The sequence below is a fragment of the Myripristis murdjan genome, chromosome 14 (genome assembly GCF_902150065.1).
Source record: "Myripristis murdjan chromosome 14, fMyrMur1.1, whole genome shotgun sequence".
NCBI lineage: Eukaryota > Metazoa > Chordata > Actinopteri > Holocentriformes > Holocentridae > Myripristis > Myripristis murdjan.
Genome location: NC_043993.1, coordinates 23,736,848 through 23,757,341, shown reverse-complemented (window position 1 = coordinate 23,757,341; position 20,494 = coordinate 23,736,848). Strand labels below are relative to the sequence as shown.

The 20,494-nt window shown below is 40.2% G+C and overlaps 1 protein-coding gene across 3 annotated transcripts in view; it reads right to left on the bottom strand.

Moving 5' to 3' along the window:
* The window catches only part of LOC115372106 (unconventional myosin-XVIIIa-like), an 86,979-nt gene that overhangs the window by 49,883 nt on the left and 16,602 nt on the right, over positions 1 to 20,494 (bottom strand). For all 3 annotated transcript variants that reach the window (XM_030069839.1, XM_030069837.1, XM_030069838.1), the window contains exons 3-14: positions 12,949 to 13,036; positions 12,425 to 12,531; positions 12,160 to 12,336; positions 11,807 to 12,017; positions 11,534 to 11,676; positions 11,267 to 11,367; positions 10,932 to 10,995; positions 9,841 to 9,985; positions 6,399 to 6,569; positions 5,381 to 5,471; positions 3,384 to 3,576; positions 144 to 230 (exon numbers count right to left, since the gene is read on the bottom strand). In XM_030069839.1, coding sequence (XP_029925699.1) covers positions 144 to 230; positions 3,384 to 3,576; positions 5,381 to 5,471; positions 6,399 to 6,569; positions 9,841 to 9,985; positions 10,932 to 10,995; positions 11,267 to 11,367; positions 11,534 to 11,676; positions 11,807 to 12,017; positions 12,160 to 12,336; positions 12,425 to 12,531; positions 12,949 to 13,036 — 1,578 coding nt within the window. The remainder of the gene's footprint in view (positions 1 to 143; positions 231 to 3,383; positions 3,577 to 5,380; positions 5,472 to 6,398; positions 6,570 to 9,840; positions 9,986 to 10,931; positions 10,996 to 11,266; positions 11,368 to 11,533; positions 11,677 to 11,806; positions 12,018 to 12,159; positions 12,337 to 12,424; positions 12,532 to 12,948; positions 13,037 to 20,494) is intronic.

The window sequence follows — 20,494 nt, the reverse complement described above, 5'->3', positions numbered from 1 at the left end:
GCTGAGGGATTCAGAGGCATGCTATTATACCGGCAGCAATTTGTTGGGTGGAAATATCAGGGAAAATAAGTGACTATGCAAGAGGGAAATGTAATATAAAGACAGAACTGAAGATAACAGAGAAACTAAAATATTCCTCTTACCAGTGCTTGGCTTGATGCTTGGTCTACCACTGCTACAGACAGAAATGAGCTGGGCTCTGTGTCATCTAAAGCAAGCTCGATGTTCTCCTGGAGGAAGACAGATAGACAGATTGACAGATTTCTTTTAATGACTGATGACTAATGATGTTGTTGATTGAAGGAAAAAGACAGCACATTTTTCCAAATTACAAGTTTACTCACTGATCAACACTGAGGCTGTTTTGAGAAAATCTTGGGTGATTATTCATCAGGACAAATGGCTGAAATAAACTCAGGCCAATTCATATTTATTTATGAAATGCTTTTAACACTACAAAAAAACGTCTATGTTAACAAGTCATTTATTGCCATATTCAGTTGTAAAATCTCGTTTTAGTGAAACAAGTGAAAAAAAAATCTGCCAGTGGGATGAGATAATGTCACTTGTTTCCAAAATTAATCAAGTTGTTTCCAGATTTTTTTTTTTTTTAATCAACTGTCATTTTCCTCATACTAATTGGGAAATCTACCTTATTCCGCCTTGTTTCAGCATATATAACTTTGTTTCAGCATCGCAAGAAAAAATTCTAAAACAAGTGAAACTGCACTGTAGACAAATTGAATTATCTCATCCAGCTGGCAGTTGTTTTTTTATGTATTTTGAGAAAAACACAAATTTTAACACTGAATATGCGACAGAATCACTTGTTAAGATGGAGATTTTTGCAGGTTGTCAGAAAAGTGTGAAAGAAACAAGGGACATAAATTCAGCAGAACAGAGAGTAAGCAGAGAGTAAACAACAGACTGCTGGGAAGGAAACAAAGGCAAAGGAATGGTGGGTATGGTGGGAGTACAGTGTAAGATGTACTAAAAAAGGAGACTGGAATTTAACACTGTGGCTATATGTCTATTTCCATGACACTGGAAATAAGTGGACACTGTAGGAGAGGGCCCGGCCTCCAGAAATTTTTCTATTAAATGTGGATATGACAAATATTCCTGCCTCTTGTGAGCAGAGAGTTTGACAAAGGATGACATGACCTTCGCTGCAGTTTTTTTTGCTAATCACGCAGTTATAAGCAGAACGTGATAATCACTGTGTCCATTTACAAGGAAAAAGTGTATTTTCCTGGAAACACAATGTTGCTATAATATTCTTAAGAGTTCTGTTTTTAAAATCATGCAATTACAGACTTTAGTCGCAATACAGGAAAAGCTATATATAGATCTAATCTGCACTTGGATCTGAGCATGAATGGCAGCTTGAAGCCCTGTGCTCAATGCCTTGTGATCCTCATTAAAAAAATATATGTTAATTACATATGCTAAATATGATAAAAATGATAAAAAAATAAATAAATAAATAAAAATACAATTTAATAAAAAATACACACAGTCCAGGGGGGCAGATATTAATTAGCTGAAAACAATTAAAATCTCATTGATGAAGAATACTGCTCAACTTTTTCATTTGTAGTTTGTAGTCTCCTTTATTAAGCTTAACTGTGAAGTAATAACTGCCTTGAACTGCATGAGCACTGTATGAGTACTGTACGAGTACTGTAACTATCACTGGTCAGCTACCGACATATCGGGGATGCTCAACTATGGGATTACTAAGCCTAACTTTACTCAAACTGCTTATCCCAGAGGAGCCAGAAACACAAATAGTGGAGTATGAAAAAAATAAAACAGCCATGAAAATTTGAATGGGTGAATGGAGGCAGGAGTTTAAGGGAGCTTTCACATTTGGGACTGGGGCCTGGATCCGATTAGCCCAAAGTCCAGGTTTTGTTTGATTAGTGCGAACACTGCGTGAGTCCGCTTGGAAAAGGTGGCTTTGGGTACGGTCCAGTGTACTCCGGCTGTTGTGTGTGCCATCAGATTCCTCAAACAGCCAAGAAGACTTGCTTGTTTTTCATCAGAAAACAATGCCTTCAAGCACCACATCCCAGTTCATGGGAAAAGTGGACAACCCTTATGGTGCATAGCTGCAAACCTTACAGTTACATCACCTGAAATACACCCATGGAGAGAAAAATACATCAAATGGAGAATGAACAGAAAAAAATTAAAAAATGAAGGATGAAAACATCCTTAGATGTGTTATTGCATAATATTCTGTATGTACTGAAACCACGTTCATTTTCATTTACTGAAGTGTCACTGTTTAGGATGACTGTGAAAAGTAGCGTTAAATTGTGTTTTCTGTATTGCTTTTACATAAGTTTACATCTGGGCCACCAAAACTTGATTATAACAATCTAATTTATTGGCAAATAGTTGTGTCTTGCAGTAGCTCATCTAGATGCCAATATACTAGTTTACTTGGAAGGAGTCCACATGAGTTGTCTGCTACAGAATATGCAGAAGAGACATAAGAGACACAACCATCCACATAACTGCTGTCATCAGTATTTAATTCTCAATGGTCACTCAGCATGTAAACAACTACTGTTGTGTGTAATACAATCAAACGTGTCTGTCTTTTTTATATTTTCAGTTTCTTACATTTTCAAAATGCACTGATGATTTAGCATTACACCACATAGATTTATGCAATATTTGATTTCTCTCCATCTTCCTTTCTCCCAGGCAAAAATGTGGGAGGGAATGTGGGTGGGAAATCCCAGGATCCCTGTTCCCAGTATTAATGGTAATATTGTCAAGATTTCTGGTTAGTGTTAGCATTTTGAGTTTTGAATAAGAATATTTTTTGAGTTTAGAGTTGGGACGTGCAGAGAGAGAACTGCACTGTAGCAATCAAATTTGAAAGAAATACCACTTGCAGGAGAAAAAATGACTGATCCTGGAGCTATTTCAAAAGCGTATATATGCTGCTGAATCTTGGGTTTGCAGCGATCATTCTCCCCCTTTATTATGGGTTAGTATTAGTAGACAGGGGTGCTAGGAGGACAGGAGGGAGAAAGACAAAGAATAGGGTGTTATTTTTCATCAGGGAGCAACACCACTGCTGTGCAGCAGGGCGTGTCACCCAAAGGCAGTTGTGAACGACTTCACTTTGATCTCGGCAGGAGAGGTGCAGACTGGCATCAGTGATGAGGAGGTGTAACACATGAACAACTTTGACTTGTCACTGCTTGTGACAGGTGGGAGGGATAGTGTATTTGATGTATGAACAAGTATGCTATTGGAGTTGATGTATCTGAGAGACAGCAACTGATCGATAGAGACAGTGTTAGGATGAAAAAGAAACAGAGAATGAGCCTGTACAGTGCATACACTGCACCTGTCCTCACCTCCTTGTATCGCTCCAGCTCCTGAACAAAGGTACGTTGGTGAAAGAGCGCCTGCAGACGCTCATGAGTGTAGTTGTGGCATAGGTCCTCAAAGGTGGCGCCACATTCACGCTTGGCTAGTCTGGGGTTTTGGAAGCCTGGGGTGTCCACAATGAGCAGAGAGCACAAGGAGTGCTGGCTGGACTTCAAGGCCCTAAAATACACATATATTCACACATTTATGTAATGTAATTTAATATACATTTGAATAACTGCACTTGTGACCTTCATGGATTATGTTGATTCTGTAACCTTGATCTATAAACTTGAAGATAGAGTTGACCCTAAATACAAAAAGGACAATTTCCCATTTACCCCTATAGTCCAATCTATCCATCAAAATAGTTTCAGTGTGATTTGGCATGGTTTCCAGTCTGCTGTAACCTTATGCCAGGCACAGATTATATGACCAAATGCTGCAGGACATCTCACATTATCCAAGCAACCGAGCGTCCAAATTACCATCTTGCATCAGAACAGTTCACACACTTCAGGATGAGGTGGCAAAGTTTGCACATTATAAGACTCAACGACAAGAGCTGGCAGAGTCTCGAGTGTGCTTGATTTCAAAAGGAAGTTTGCGACACATTGAAGGCTTGTGGGTCAGGCCTTGTGGCACTATAGCCAGCCATACGGAGAGCCAAGTGTTTCAGAATAGTTGGTGCACTGGCAAATATGACAATAACAATGAATATCAGCAACTGGCTGCAGTTTTTCAGTTCTTTCATATGTGCAGAAACAACGAACAAGAAGAAGGACTAGGGTTTGGGCACACTCATGGTTGGGTCATCATGGCCAAGAGGGACTGTCAGTTTTACAAAGAGAATTAGAGGTGAGAAATTTCCATGAAAAGCTGTTTTCATGTCCACTCTATGTACAAGTGTGCAGCTAGATAGCCTAGATCTCCATCCACTTTCGGTCCACACTGCTGGACAACATAGATAGTGTCAAAATGTTTTCTCGTAACTTATGTCCAGTTATTTGTATTCTCGGCCAATGTGACAAATCAGCTCATTGTTTCCCTCTCACACCACAAGAACAAAAACAAAAATTTCTAACATGTTGGAAAATGAGCTGGATGTCCCAGATGGACAAAGACTGCTTCAGGAGATCAGGATGTGACGGGCTGACCTTCACACATTACGCAAGCAAAGACGTGCCATTTTTGCTCTGATCTTGAAAATTTGTCTGGCATCATCTGGGATACCTGAATCAGTGGTGATATCATATGGTGTACGTTTGGCATTACCAACATAATGGAACTGGGTGGGTATTTATTTGTGGAGCTCAAGCCATTTTACATGTGAAAAACTCGACATCATCTCTTTCCAAGAACAATGAGGCAGATGCCCAACAAAATTAATAGTTCTCAGGGTCGAAGAGTTTCGTTGGCAAATGTTTCCTGCCAAAGAGTATGAATTTGGGACTCATAGATAAAGTTTGTTGGTGTTCTTCACAGGGTTTTAAAAATGTGACGTCTTTACAGTTTGAGCTCCATAAAAATATACCTATCCCATTTATCTATTTTCTGTATTTTTGTTTCTCTGTAAAGCACATTGAATTGCCGTGTTATATGAAATGTGCTATATAGATAAAGCCTTCCCTTACCTTGCTTTGCCTCCAATACCATGATGCTGGATGGCATCATGTGAAGGGAGACAGGGGAGATATTGACAGACTGGAAACCTCACCAAATCACACAGAAATTATCTGGATGAATAGACTGTACTAGGGCTTAGTGTGAAAATGTCTTTTTTGTATTTTGGGGGAACTGTTCCTTTAAAGAAGTCAAAACCAACAAAATATCCTTACTTTGAAGAATTTTCACCATCTTTCCATCCTTGTGAGGACACAACTACTCACATACAAGTATGCAAAATCAGAAACACTAATAATTGTCTACTAGCAGCAGAAATGTGGCAGCTGTAGTCCGGTGAGCACAGAGCAGGCAGACTAACCGATTGATGAGGGAAATGAGGATGGTGAAGAGTTCAGAATAAAGCCCAGATGCTATAGCCTCTAAACACTCCATAGCAGAGGCCTTGGATCCTGGTGTGAGGAGCAGTAAGACACAGAAACAGAAAACAGCTCATTAACAACAATATCCATATCATCAAAACAGATAAGAACCACTGGTATTACAGGATTAAGTGAAATTCTGAATTTTCAGCTGGAAAAGCTAAACTAGGGTCACTACATTTGACTTGAATCGGCTGCACAATGCAAGCATATCTCAGTTGTGACATTTAGCCCTGAAGCATAAGGTATCCAAGTAGCTCTGACTTTCTCCCTGTAAAGCAGTGTAATTTGGGACTTTCACACATAGGTACATCAGAATTGGTTAGGTCAAACTGCACACACCCACATCTCTGCCTATGGCAATAGCCACCTGTTAAGCCTTCCTAATGCATTCTCTCTATCTATGACACAGTTAGAGTTTAACATCCCCGGAGGGAATGTCTCTGTATGTTTGTGTGTGTGCACATGGGTCAGTGTCTGAGCGCAGATACAGGAAGGGTGAAATAGAGGTCAACGCTCTCTACCCCTACTGTGATAGACTTCTGACTTTATCCCCATGTCCTTCAAAGTGTGCTGCAGTCTTGATAAAAGTCAGAGGAACTGCACAAGTGTGAAAATCAATGTGAGGCAATTATGAGTTCAAGGACAATGAATGAAGAGCTGATCTAAAATTGCTTGTCCTGATATATTGTGTGTACTTATCTGTCAATAGCCATTGTAAAGCTGTAGTATTCATCACTTAGATAAGCTTAACTTTCTTCAGAGCATGCAATTTCCCTCAGGTGATGAGCAGAGGTGTGTGTATACATCCGTGTGTGTGTGTATGTACGTATGGGGGTGGGGGAGTAACAAACAGAGTAAGAGTGACAGAGGGAAAGGAGAGCATGAGGCAGTGAGGAGTGAAGAGAGGAGTGAAGAGAAGAGTGTGTTTGTGCATGTGGTCTGTGTGTGGAGTACCTGTGTCTCCTGTGCCATTTTCGTCAGAAGCCTGGCGGACGCTGCTGGCTCTGGGCAGGGTGCCCTTGGCCTGGTGCTTGAAGATGGAGGAGGAGAGCTCCTCCAGGGTGCAGCCCAGCAGGTAGGCTGCCTTCTGGGCCCACTCATGACGTGCAAATTGTTTCCTGCCAGCTGAGACACGTGCATGAAAACCTCCATTAGTCCCTCTGCCAGCCACCCCAGGCGCATGGATAGCCTGGTCGCTTTGTGACAATCCTGTCTCTAACACGGTAGAATTATGTCTCTGGTCAAACTGACAGTGACACAGCTGGATAGGACACACACTAAAGACATGTTCTCAATGTTAGTGGCTTCAATACATAGAACTGCAGCTGAAAAAAAAAACATATTCTCTTTAAAGTATCTGCAAATTTTATATTTGAAAAGATCAGAAAACTTTTGTGAAGTTATATTTTTGAGTGATAACTGTCCTTGATCAACTTGACATCAAATACAATGCCCTATCCATAGGGAGCACAATTAATTAATTTGGATAAAGACCTCTGTTGGGAAACATAAGTCTCACTTTAATCTCATGACAGAGATAAAAAAAAAATAAATAAAACATGCAGATATGAGTTTGAGTTTCAGTTTTAATCCACCATGGAGTGCTATCTTTTAAGAGAGAATCTGGGGGATTTCAAAAGGCAAATTGTTGGCTCTGTCTGTTTCATCAGCTCTGAAAATTCCTCCCATACTATTCATTATGATAAGCAAGATTGGTGTGAAGACAACCAGACGAAAAGACATTAAAATATTTGCTTTGATAGACACCACAGTGCAAATGCCAGCAAAGCACATCAAGAGGGAAAAACTGCGCTGCTTCAAAAAGTCCATAGTACTGGTAAACATAGCTGAGTCTGTTTTCACACTCGTCGCGGAGTAAGCCTTCCTTACATCTACATTTACAAGACATTAACAGGATGTGCGAAGAGAAAATAAAACAAGCTCATTTCATGTGCTGTGGTCCCTTTTACTGGCTCTGCTGGAACAGAGATCTTTGCTGCCCTCTTGTGTTATATGAAGAAGCTGCAGTGCCAATAAAAAAAAAAAAAAACTGCATGTCATCTGCAAGTGGCAGTCACAACACTAATAAAGTCCGACTGGAAGGTTTCTGTATTGCTAAGACCCAGGATTCGGGCATTATCATGGAATGATTCCATATGGGCAAAATGTAATGATGGTGGGTCATAACTTTCATTCTATTATGTGTTGTTTCTTCATAGGAACTGTCCTCTATGAGGGCAGCCACTTAATTAGATGAAACACTAAAAAACAAAATGCTTAAAATTCTAAAACAGTTTCTAGATGGTGTTTTCTACTGCTATCAAGAAGACTGACAGCCCAATGAAGGGGAACAGTGGTAATTACCATGTCCTGTTAGAGTGAACCAAAACCACCGATTCAGAGTAACCCGCTGGGGGTAATACTCATGCTGTATTTTATAGTTTTTTGTATAATGTGTAGCATTATGTGTTAACAAGGTCAAAAACTGGAAATGGAGAAGGGCTGCATCATTATTAATGGTTTCCAGACTAACAATAATGACAAGACATATCATGAAGCTCTATTTAAATCAAATATATCCTTAATTATATAGCCTTACTTTTTATATATCCTTAATTTGCTTATGTTCAATTTCCAAAGCAGACTGATAAGAGTCAAGTACTAATAATATATAGTAAACAGAGATTCAGAAGTCTATAAAAATACCCAGGAGGTTGAAAAAACCCACCTCATCTCCTGTATGACTGTTCAGTGTTGAGAAGTCAACATTAGATATAAATAATTCAAGACTTTCATTCCAAAACACTATATTTTGGAAAGGTTTTGCCCCTGAAATTTCAGTCAATATTTCAAAAGCCCAGCTTATTCCTCCCTTAAAGGCAGAGCTATTTGTAAACAAGGGGCTAAAGATAAACCACGACTTTAATAGTAACCCCACAGGACTCAACAATCACTCTGTGATAGTGTCAATGTTTTCAAGTGGGAGCGATCTTATTTTGGAATAAAAGGATCCAAATGCTGTGAGAGGCAGAGACAGTTGTTTCTAATACTTGAGGGCAAAAAAAACAAAAAAAACATCTTGCTCTAGGTTTCATCATACAAATATCTTCAAACACATTGAAACAGATCCTGCTATTTAAGAGGACGGCTGCCTCCATGAGTCCCCAGATGCCTTGATATGACAAGGCAAGATGTTTTTTTCACAGCCTAAGCTTAAAATCTGGTCGGTCTCTTGTTGTCCTTGAGCTGAAACAATTGCTCTTATCAATCAGCCTCAGGTACTTTTGCCTGCAATTGCAACTCATGTGTTTCAAAACCTGCTTTTGATTATCTGAAGAGGTCATCATGAATATGATAGCAGACAGTACAAAGGCCTTTCCACCCTGATTAACTTCTTCAAAGGTTTATATATTATGCCAGAGGATCAGATCTAATTGAAATCCAATTAAACATATAATTTGTCTGATGGATATATGTGCTGTAAATTCCAAACCACAAAATGTACCTGAATAACCAAAAAAATATCCCGGATGCTATTCTTCAGCGCAACGTCTACTCATCTACTCTCGACCAACAGCTTGTACAGTAAACTTTTTTTTTTTTTTTTTTAAGTAGAGGATACATAATTCAGATATCTGGATTACAGCCGTCTTGCATCACACACAAGATGTTACCTACCTTGGCTTGACACTGATGAGTTTACAGGCAAGCTTATGACTCTGAGAATGGCATTTCAGCCAGCGTTTTAGTTATTTCTACCTTTGCATTGACAGTGTGGACACTGCGATTGAATATTAATGTTATATTGCTCAAGAATTATTGCTATAACTTACACATACATAGTCAAACTCAGTTTAGCAGTTGCATGACAGACTGTGTTAGAGCAAATAGAGAAAATAATACATCACAGTACAACGGGAGTTTTTGTGACTGCATCTGTTTTTTGTTGTTTTTTTTTTTGTTTTTTTTTTGTTTTGGTCACTAGTCTCTATTTTATCAAATGATATTAAAATATAAGTTGAAATAACAGAGATATTAATGGCTGACAATAGCACCTCTCATTAGCTAGATGAACTCTGTTGTCCTACTATGATATTCTAGATTTTGATAAGTCATTTTGTCAGTAAAAGTATGTAAACTAAACATATAAAGCACTGAGTGCAACCATTTATATGTGGCTTTTTATCGGTAAAAAAACAATACCAGTTATATTATATGTAAAAAAAACAAAAAATCCATCTACATGAAACTATGTTTATTGAGTGTATTTTTATTAGTAGTATATACATGTTTTATTATTCACATAAATAAGTAATATGTATTTTATTGCTATATACATGTTATATTATAGAATATTGCTCACATGAATAAGTAATGGTTTGCCAAGCAGTCTTACCCTTGGTAGCTCCTGCAGCCCCAAGATGGTAGATCGCCCCGAGTATGAGCCAGAAGGCTTTCTGCTCCTCAGTGCCGATCCCCAGAACCTTCATGGCTGCTTGTAGTTTGGAGAACTGCTGGGAGGCCCGCTGCTTGTCCTCAGACTGGGAGATAATACACATATTCAAATAAAATTGGCTTGTGCTTAATAAATGGATGTGGATAAAAAAAAAATCTCCCCCCAAGATACAGTATCTTAAAGGAATATGTGTTTTTGGGAGACTGACCCACTGATCAACTTGCCAGCTAAAGGTGCAATAAGTAAACAAAATGATCTCCAGGGGTTTGACAGAATTGTTAATTCATACAAACACCTCAACAATTATTCTTCCAGCTGCTGATACTACTGGCTTTCAAAGCTCACTTTCCACCCTATACTGCCACTACCATGAAAAGGTGACTTTATTATTTGTGCCAGTTACAAGCCACCATAATCTGTGCCAGAGGCCTGTCGACTTTGTTGCAATCCCTTGGTTGCTGACAGAGGTAGACAGGGGTCACAGATCAGCTAATGCCACTTTAAGTGAGGAGAACATACGTAAACACAAAAATCATCCACGTGTACCTGGTACATGATCCGCCCCTGTGCCTCGTGTTGTGTACCACTCTTTGGCAAACACTTTGAGCAACAGTAGGTGACTAGCACTATCCAACCTAAGAAGACTGATCTTTTAGTTAGAAAAAGTTCTAGAAAACTGCGGATGCATTTATGGAATTACTAAATCAATTAATACATACAATTTTATTTAATCAGATATCATTAATCCGAGCAGTAGGTACTGCATTTTTGGAGTTATTTTAGGTGAGCAAGCATGTATTTATGTATAGTGCACTGATTTTTAGCTGTACACATGGCCTACTACATTCATTCCTAAGTAATATTTGTTTCACAATTCATTCATTCTACAATTTCTCATTTTTGAGATAATGCTAGTCAATTACCTCTCAACATCATAGCAAACAACCTAGCAGAAATGCTTGGATGATATTGGTGCCTTTTGTTCTCACTGCTAAGCAACTATGATTTGAAAAAATGCAAGTAGTACTCACTTTTGCCTGAGGCATGATTCCAAATGCATTGTTTTCAGCAAAGTGGTTGAGGTGCAGCTCGGTTCTGATGAAGAAACCACAGATCAGTCACAATTACAGCAAGGAAGAGGGTTTACAAATTTCTCATGCCAGCCAAAAACCAAACCATTGTGACTTCGGGATGAAATCTGGTAGAGATTCTGACCAGGACAAAGCATTCCCCAAAAACAGCAATACATCATCCCAATGTATTAAAGTAAAATAAGCAATTCAATCCCCAGTGTGGTGTCAGCAGACACAGACCACATACGAACTGTAATCTGTTTTTACTATGTTAGCACAGTATTCATCCTAACCTCAGAGAACTGTCTACTCCAGCCATCAGATAGTAAAAGACATTAAAAGTGGACTCTCCCTCTGGCCTTCTTGTCACTCTTGTCTTCTCCAGAAGCATGGTCTGAAAGGGCAGAATAGAATATTGCCAAAATATCTTCAATACCATTTCTTATAGACAAAGTATAATTTTGAGGTATAATGGAGTTAGCATAATAATAAATCTCTATTAAATTCCGATGACAGGAAATTCAGCATCGGTGAACCACAGGGATGATTTTGGGCTGTACCTGGATTGACGCTGAGGTCACCTGGCCTGCCGGGTCAAAGTCGAGGGAGACAACATGGGAGAAGCGGCTAGCATTCCCATTCAAAGAGGTGGAGGCATTCCCAAATGCCTCCAAAACAGTGTAGACTGCCTGCCATTTCTCCGCTAGGGGAAAGAAAGGTGAGTCATTTGGAGGAAACCATAAATAGAATCATTTGCTATGTAAATCAACCAACTTCCTAAAAACAACCTGCTCTGAATTCATAAATTAAAGTTTGGATCCATTTCAACCTACTTGAGAAGGTTTTGTTGGTGCTTCCGGCAATAGTGACCAGGTATTGGACCAGGTGTTGGCAGTTGGTAGTCTTGCCACTTCCACTCTTGCCCAGCAAGACAATGGACTGGTCCTGACGAGTGGTCAGGAGATTCCTGTAGGCGCACTGGGCAATGCTATAAATGTGTGGGGCAGTGTCTTCCCTCCTACAGCCCTTAAACATGTGCATCACCTGGTAGGAACACGGCAAAAGAAAGAAGGAAAAGACAAAGAGGTTGTCCATTTTATATTCCATCCTTGCAAGTTTATTCCCATTCCACATAATGAGCTATTTGAAAAGAGATGTGCTATTACATGTAGAGGCTGCAGCCTACCTTCTCAGAGTACATGGAGGGGGCACTAATGGGGTTAATGACCACCATGTTGGTCCCAGCATGCGTGTGGACCAGGTTACCTCCATACCGCTGGCGCAGTGAGTGCATCACACTTGACTCATTCAAGTACTGCAGAGAGGCCAGGTCCTCCACTCGATCAAACATCGGAGGGTTTGCCTAGAGTAGTTTGAGGTCAAAAGAGATCATACCCAGCAGCCACCCTTCGTCATCGATAATGAATGAAGATCAGAGTTACATTAATTACCTTCTCCACATCGTCCTCATCCACATCCAATAGAGATCCATCACTCTCTAGTCGAATTTTCACCTTCCCCTCTGGCAGACTGCCTGCCTTCGTCTTCAGGAGAGTGGCTACCTCAACAGGGGAGAGGTGATTTATTATGACATATTATCTCAACCTGAGTGCAAAACCTGCATCTCATGTCAAACATGCTTGAAAATCTGAGGCAGGTGAGTCACCCTCAATAATGAGCAAGTTCCATAATAATGAAACAAGAGTTCAGTGTTGAAAACTTGGTAGGTCAAATTGCATACAGACTCTGGAAAGACAAAGTAGTCTATTGTTTGCCTTATTGTGATATGGAATCAGAAAGATTTTCTATTCTTTAAAATAAATCTAGGTTATTTTCTATAGTTACATTCACCTGTCATCTAGACACAGACAAACCAACATAGACAGTAAAGTACGTTTGCACTTTGCTGTAAAATACTCTTTAAATTGAAATACCTTGAATCATACCACTAAGATTAATAGAAGTCATTACAAACCCAAGGAAAATCCATCCTTGTGGACGAGCCATACTTTTTCGGTATTGTACCAGGCCCTCTCTGCAGTTATCTGCTCCTCAGTCTTCACCTGTAAGAATTGGTGAATAGACAGGGTGAGAAATACTCACTTACTCATAACACGAAAAAGTCTAAACACATTGAAAACAAGGAGAAAACAGCATTCTGCATTAAGAACAGTAATGTACTGGAAATTAATGATTGGTAAATAGTTAACTGATGACTGCAGAATGACTAGTATTTCCTCTTAAATCAAATATATGCATAGGGTTCCTGCTAACATGAACTCCTGTATCAGCTTGTGAACCAATGTGCTGCCATGCTGTTAATGTCAACTCAGGTCCTTCAACCACCAGCCAAAACAAAAAGTACTTGAGGGCCTATCTTTACTGTTTATAGCACTCTCCAGAGGTCAGTGAGCATGCTCCTCTGTATCAGTGAATTCCATTTGCTCAATATCTGGGCTGCACAGAAGGGAGGGAGAGAGAGGGATGTGTCATCACAGCCAACTCACACTAGCAGTAGAGAAAGTTATGCCAGTATGCCACACTGGCACAAAACCAGCACATCACACAGACAGAAAAAGACACAGTTTAGGAGTGATGTTGAGGAAATACATGTAAATCTTTACATACATAACAAAAAGAAACGGTAAAAAGTGTGGTAAAGTAAGACATGTGGAGCGTGTTAGGTGTGCGGACATGTGCACAACAGGTATGTTATTGTAAAAATACCCAGTAAATACATATAGCCTATTAAAAAAAAAAGTCACAAAAGACATTCTAAGCAAGCAAAACCAACGGGTCACAACACAGAGGAATGCAATCAAGCTCACTGAATAACAAAGATACACTGGATAACTATGTTAAAAGACATAAAAATTTTGGTCAGTGCATTTAATTAGGGCAGGGCAAAATGGACAAAATCAAATATCATGATATGACCAGAAAACTCAATATCAATGTTGTGAAGAAATAATATGAGTGACTGTATGGATGGCAAGTAGTGCTTCCATAAGATATTTACACATGAGATTTTTGATTAACAATTATTTGTAACATGGATATGATGACCAAGCAGGTAGAGGCAAATAGTAGGAGAGCTAGACTGGTGTAAAATCTTCAGAAAATTGTCACTGTAGTGCAGCCTTTAAAACCAGGAAAAAACAAAACTTATGTCATATCACGATATTACGATATCCAAAATCCCACTCAATACCTAGTCTCATATTGATATAAGATTGATATATTGCCAATCCCTGTTCTGGCTCTCAGTGTTATTTATTTATTTGTTTGTTTGTTTGTTTTTGTACATATGCTTTATTAATCACCCAAGGAAGAAATTGCCTTTTCTCCCTCTGGTTGGGATTCAGGGACACCCAGCTAGTGCACTGACTCTGGAGCAGATAGGGGTTAAGTATTTTGCTCAAAGATACCTCCACAGGTATGGCTACAGGAGGGGATTAAACCCAGGCACTGCTACTGTAGGATGACCTCACTAAGTACGAGGTCATCCTGCTACCTGCGCTACTGGTTTGTTACACACAGAGAGAAAACTCTGGATATTGTCTCACAAATACATATCACTTTGAAACATGGGGAGATGCAACCAAAACTACAGTCAGGAACAGCCATGGCCAGACCTTAGATTGAGTGGCTGCAGCGTGTGCTGCCTGCAGGACGGCTACAGGGTCTGCAGCTGGCCTAGACTGGAAAAGGGAAGGAGCAAGAGTCAACTGAGAAGTCAATAACTAGTGACGTGCTTCAACACTCAAACCCATTCACTTCACTTCAACTCAACTGTATTACCGTTCACTGGTGCACAATGAAACAAGACATGAAAACAAAATAGGAAAGGTCACAGTGCATTCCAAACAAGTGTAAAAATTAGACACAAATTAAACACTGCACATGACAACAGTGCACAGCAATAGTAGTAAGACATAGTGCGTTGAGAGTGAAAAAGGGACAATATTAAGCAATGAAAGAAAACAGCAGTAGAGCAAGTGACTGATGCTAAGCCATTTGCGTATTTCAGCACAACAGAATGATAGTACTAGGGTGTTAATCAGCAGGGATTACAAGGTGCATGGAAATACATTATGTAGGTATATGGGCGCTGGTGCATAGAACTCAATTATTGACAGTCATATATTAGCAGTCACACTTAATAGAATTACTGGTGCACAGTGTGGTTTAAATGCAGGGTAATACGCAGTCAATTGTAATACAGTGTAATATTCACTGGTAATGAATGGGATACATCCAGATACAGGCAAGCAGATGGCGGCTACATCTATGCTGTCAAAAGGCTCTGCAGTAAACTGTCCATGGGATTGAAAAGTGCATGTTAATCAACATGGCCAGGGAACCACTGGGTTATGTCATCTTACAGAAGGTTTCCAGACCCTCTGCATGACCCCAGAGATAACCGCCGTGAAGGATGAGGGAACAAAGACAACGAGCAGGCACAGACCAAGCAGCACACAGAGAGGTCAGTAGAGAAGAACAAGCTTACACTCCATCACTCAAAGTCACACCCTCAAGGGCGAAGGAGTGAGGCCAGCCAAGGGAAAGGCATGGCAGAAGGCAGGCTGTACCTGAGAGGATTTCTTGCCCCTGGCAGGCTAGCCATGCAAACAGCAAAGAGGACAGCAGCACGTCAAGATCCAACGAACCACAGAGAAACAAAAGGGGAGACACAAGACAGGACATGACACAGCAGGAGACAACGGCAAAGGGGGAAAATGAGGAGAGACGCCTTGAAGAAGTGTCAGTGGACTAGACTTTGAGAGAATAAACAGTCAGATACGCTGAACAGTCAAACAAAGCCAAAGGGTAAAATACATCAATGCCGGCGCTCCTCTGGACCTAATAACAAAGAAGTGTACTGTATGCTACTGAAAGAATAAAAGGCAGACAACAAAGAGGCAGTGAGCTGAAGCTGTTATACTGTCAAAGGGTGTACAAGTCAACCGCACTCAATCATTTCATGCCAGTGTTTCTGAGGGAAAAAAGAAGAAAACGATCAACCAATCGCTTAGCATGCCACTCAAGATAGTGTTTACGGATCAAAAAGTCGCAAATCAGTTTTATCAAACCACCCACACTGATTATGCCTAATGACAACATCATAACGTACACATCAACAAGCAGGCCCACATGATACGCCTACATGAGTCCAACTCATACCGCCCTAGACAGCCTAAAGTGACTTTCAAAAGAAAACATATCAAGTCCAGTTCTACTATCGCTAAAGGGTTGACAAAGACTTCATGTTGAGTCAAAGGCAGTAACTCTATGACTTGGACTCATGGGCTCAAAGCTGAACAGCACAGCACAGTCAGTATTGCTTCAAATTTCAAGTGTCAAACAACATGGGGCAGCCCTGTAATTGGAAGCCTGTTAACAGCTGGGCAGCATGAGCCAGCCCCCCCCCGTGTGGACTCTAGTCATTTTTGGACACACTTCCTTCTTGGTTGGGAGCAAGCGGTTGACGCAGGCAGCTCACAGGGTAAGCCTGGGTAGAGCAGGTACAAAATCAAAAGAGCTGAGGGAAAAACGAGTTACATCATTGCCACTGATGGTGAAGATCCTCTTCACACGCTTGTGATCTTCCTCAGTGGGAATCAGCTCTGGAACCTACAGTAGGGACAGTAGGACCAGCAATTGCAAATGGGTCACTGGAAAGAATTAAGATAGGATGAAACAGCCCTGAGCAAGATCTACAGTTCAGACACAACTGCTATGACTGTTTAAGAAAACTGAATGGACAACTTTTCAACCTTCTGTTCCCAAACACTACAACAGATTGTGTAATAAAGCACTGTATTGAAATAATACCAGGCATTATGCTGAATGTGAGAAACACAAACTATTATCTACAGAGTGGTTATTAACTGCACAGTGGCTCTTATTTGCATAGTGGTTGCAAGATGGAGCACACACCTGTCGATTATGTGCAGAGTGAACCTGGGACAGTGCAATAGTTGCAGGCTTACCATTGGGGGCCACAGAAAGACAAGATGCCTCCTTTAAATTGTACAATACATGCAAATATTCACACACAAATACACACAAACACACACACACACACACAGGGAAGACATTAACACTGATAATGACAAATTTTCCAGTTAATTCACTCATGAAATGAGTAAGTAAAACTATGCAAAACCACTGTATGCAACTAAATACCTGTCTTTAGGCTCTACAGTAAAATGATTCTCTCCTGTTTATTTATGCGTATTTAACCAACTATGTGTTCCAAATTGCCTGACAGTAACAAAGTTATGATGCATAATCATGAGCAAATCCTCATACAGATGCAAGAATCCCAGGAGAATCACCTGATAAAAGTGAAACATTAAAAGTTTCATAATGTTTATGGGTTGCAGATTTCTAGAAATGGCACATGAAGAGTTCTTGACAACATGCAATATTATTTTTAAATATTTAATGTAGTCTTACTCTGTTGAAATACACTGAAAAGGCTTTCAAATTTAAGCAATCCATGCCCTAACACAGCTATTGTGTCGATTCATACCAAAGCAAGAATTGTATGAAAGGAAGATACTGAACAGTGTCTTGCTGTCCAAATAGTTATGAAGTCCATATTATGTCTGACACATCATGGATCATCTTTGAGTTAAGATTGCAGCCTAATGTGAGCATGTCAACTGGGAGAAGCAAAATTTTCCTTCTGCAAAGCACCATCTGTTGCCATTAAGCAGAAATCAGTTTCTTTCAACATTCAAATGCATAATTTAAAATTAAATTTGGAAAAGTTAAATTGTTTTCTTCAGCCCAGAAATATAGTTAGGATACGGAATCAAGTCTCTATCTCTTCATTTCATTGTTAATGTCTAAAACATGTCTAATGGTGGAAATCTCAAATTTGGATCACAACCAAAATCTCATCACTTCTTCCTGAGCCTAAGACCAATCTGCCCACCAAATGATATCTATTCATATGTTTTAAAGATAACCTGCTAACAGACAGATAGAAAAACAAACTGAATAACAGGGCAAAATATAACCTTAGCTAAGTAAAATTAGGGGATGTGTCTGTAACAGTGCATAATATTTTATAAAATAGCATTGCTTTGGATGTAAAAGTTCAGACAATTATTAAAAACTTACTTTCAGCTAAACATAGTTGTCTGAGTCATAGGCAAAATCTGTGCATGCATCAGATTTGACCTCATACATCACAAATGAGTGTGGTTCTCTGGCCCCTGCTTGGCGAAAGGGTTGCTCAGCTAACAAGAAAGACATTTGGAATAACATTGAATTCTTATATTGATTCCTATTTCTTAATCATAAACTCCAAAACCTCAAGTTCAGTCTACAGCTACAGCAGAAAACCTGAGGACTACACCTGCAAAGGATGACTGTAATGAGTCATGGCTCACTGCACTTAGACCAATTGCAACTGACAGACTCCCAAAGGACAAACCATGAGCACACCCTTATACCGACTGATGAAGCCTGGTCGTGAGCAGGCAGATACACCCTGCCACCCCTCAGTTATTCAGGGTGCTTTCATTATATCAAGGCTCTTTTCATCAGAAACCAGAAACAACTTGTAACCTGGAAATAACGTAAGAAGAGGCAAATTTATACACCACAGCATCCACACTGTTCATAACAAGGTTAAGAAGAGGCCTAATTATACAAGTCATAATAGAAAAGTCATGGTCATCCATAATCATAAGCAAGTTCATTCAAGTGGAAAGTGTTGTTCATGGCAAAAATAATTGAGGAGGGTGCATGTATAAGACAAGTAATATCTACATTAAGGGAAAGGTTCACCCAAAATACAAAAAGACACAGTCTTTGCTGTCTCCTTTCACTCCAATATAATAATATCAGCATTCATTTAAGGACCTCAGACTGTCAAAAATGTACATGCAAAGAATTCAGTAGTGACAGCTCTTTCCAAAAGAAATGACAGATACCTGACATATTCCACAATCCTTGGGGCAAAAGGGTTTAGTTTGGAACTATTTCCTTCTGACACCTGCAAACTGTATCTATCTACCCTGAAGGAGTAAGAATTCAGGGTGGACAGACACAGTTTGTCAGTGTTCTTTAGCAGTAGATTTTTGACAGTTTGAGCTCCACAGACAAACATCCATCCAACAGACTGGAAACCTTGGCAGTTCACACAGAAACTATCTGAATGGATATACTGAACTAGACCTAAGTGGAATATTCTGTAGTTTGGGTGAACTCTTTCTGTAATATCACACAGCATGCTGTACAATATTGTTTAGTAGCAAACAGGCACATCTGCCACTCTGTACCTCCAGTTTCTTTACAGCAACTGGCCGGGGTTTCGGAATGAACCCTGCAGGGGGGGCCAGAGGGTCTGTTTTTGTGACAGGGATGAAACCTGTGGGTCTCGCCAAGGGATTTTGTTTTGGGGACGTGGAGTTGGATTTTGTGGCAGGAATGAAACCAGGTGGAGGAGTCAGCAGATTTTGTTTAGGGGCAGGAATGAAGCCAGCAGGAGGAGCCAAAGGGTCGGATTTGGGAGCAGGTATGAACCCAGCTGGAGGGGTGAGAGGGTTGGACTTTGGTGGCGGAGAGTTTACTGGTGTAGGGGCGGCCGTAGATGTAGACGTGGATGTGTTCTCCTCTGTTTTTTCTTCCTTAGGTTTCTCTTCTTCTTCCATTTTTCTTATCTCCTCCTCCTGCTTCCCCTCATCTTTCTCCTCTTTGCGGTCCTGTGTACGGGTGCGAGGTCGGTGCTCCTTGGTTCGACCTCTGCCCATGAGACTGGTAAGGCCTGTGGAAATGTCATCCTTGTCCTCCTGACTGCCCACAGAGTTGGCGGCCTTGGTGGGTTTGGGTGCAGCGTTCTTAACAGTGGTACCCTTGGCAGAATCAGAGGTGGCGGGTTGATTCTGCTCCTCCATCCCACCAGGAACCACACGCCTGACAACCCTTCTCACAATCTTTACCACCTTCTTACCGCTGGCACCCTGTCCCTCCCCTGGGGTGTCTGGGCCGCCCATGGCACTGTCACTACTGAATTCTTCAGCTGATGATGTAGTCGGCTGTGTGCCACTCCCTGTGTCTACACCAGCTGTACTGATGGGCTGAGGCGGACTACTATCGACATCAGACTGGATACAAACACAACGGGGCAGACCAGAGTGAGGATTATTTCCCTGGCTGATATAAGTACACTCAACAGCAGATTCTGGACTTTGAAACTCAGTAAGAATTATTCTGAAATGCATAAAAACAACTGCCACTTGCATACATTACAACCTTCATTCATTAAGAACTATTATTCCCCATGAGAAAAGAAAGAGAAGATGTGAGTACGCATTTTGGTTTGGTCAATAAATCACTTTTCTATCTAATATCATCTCCTACATTCTGTGCTTTTGTATTGCCATGTATTGTTATTTGTTGCTATTCTTTAATATTGAGGCTTGCAAAGTAGGTTACGCCCTTTAATTCATTTAATTAAGTTTCCCTCATCATTCATTTGAAACAAGATTATTTTATTCAGT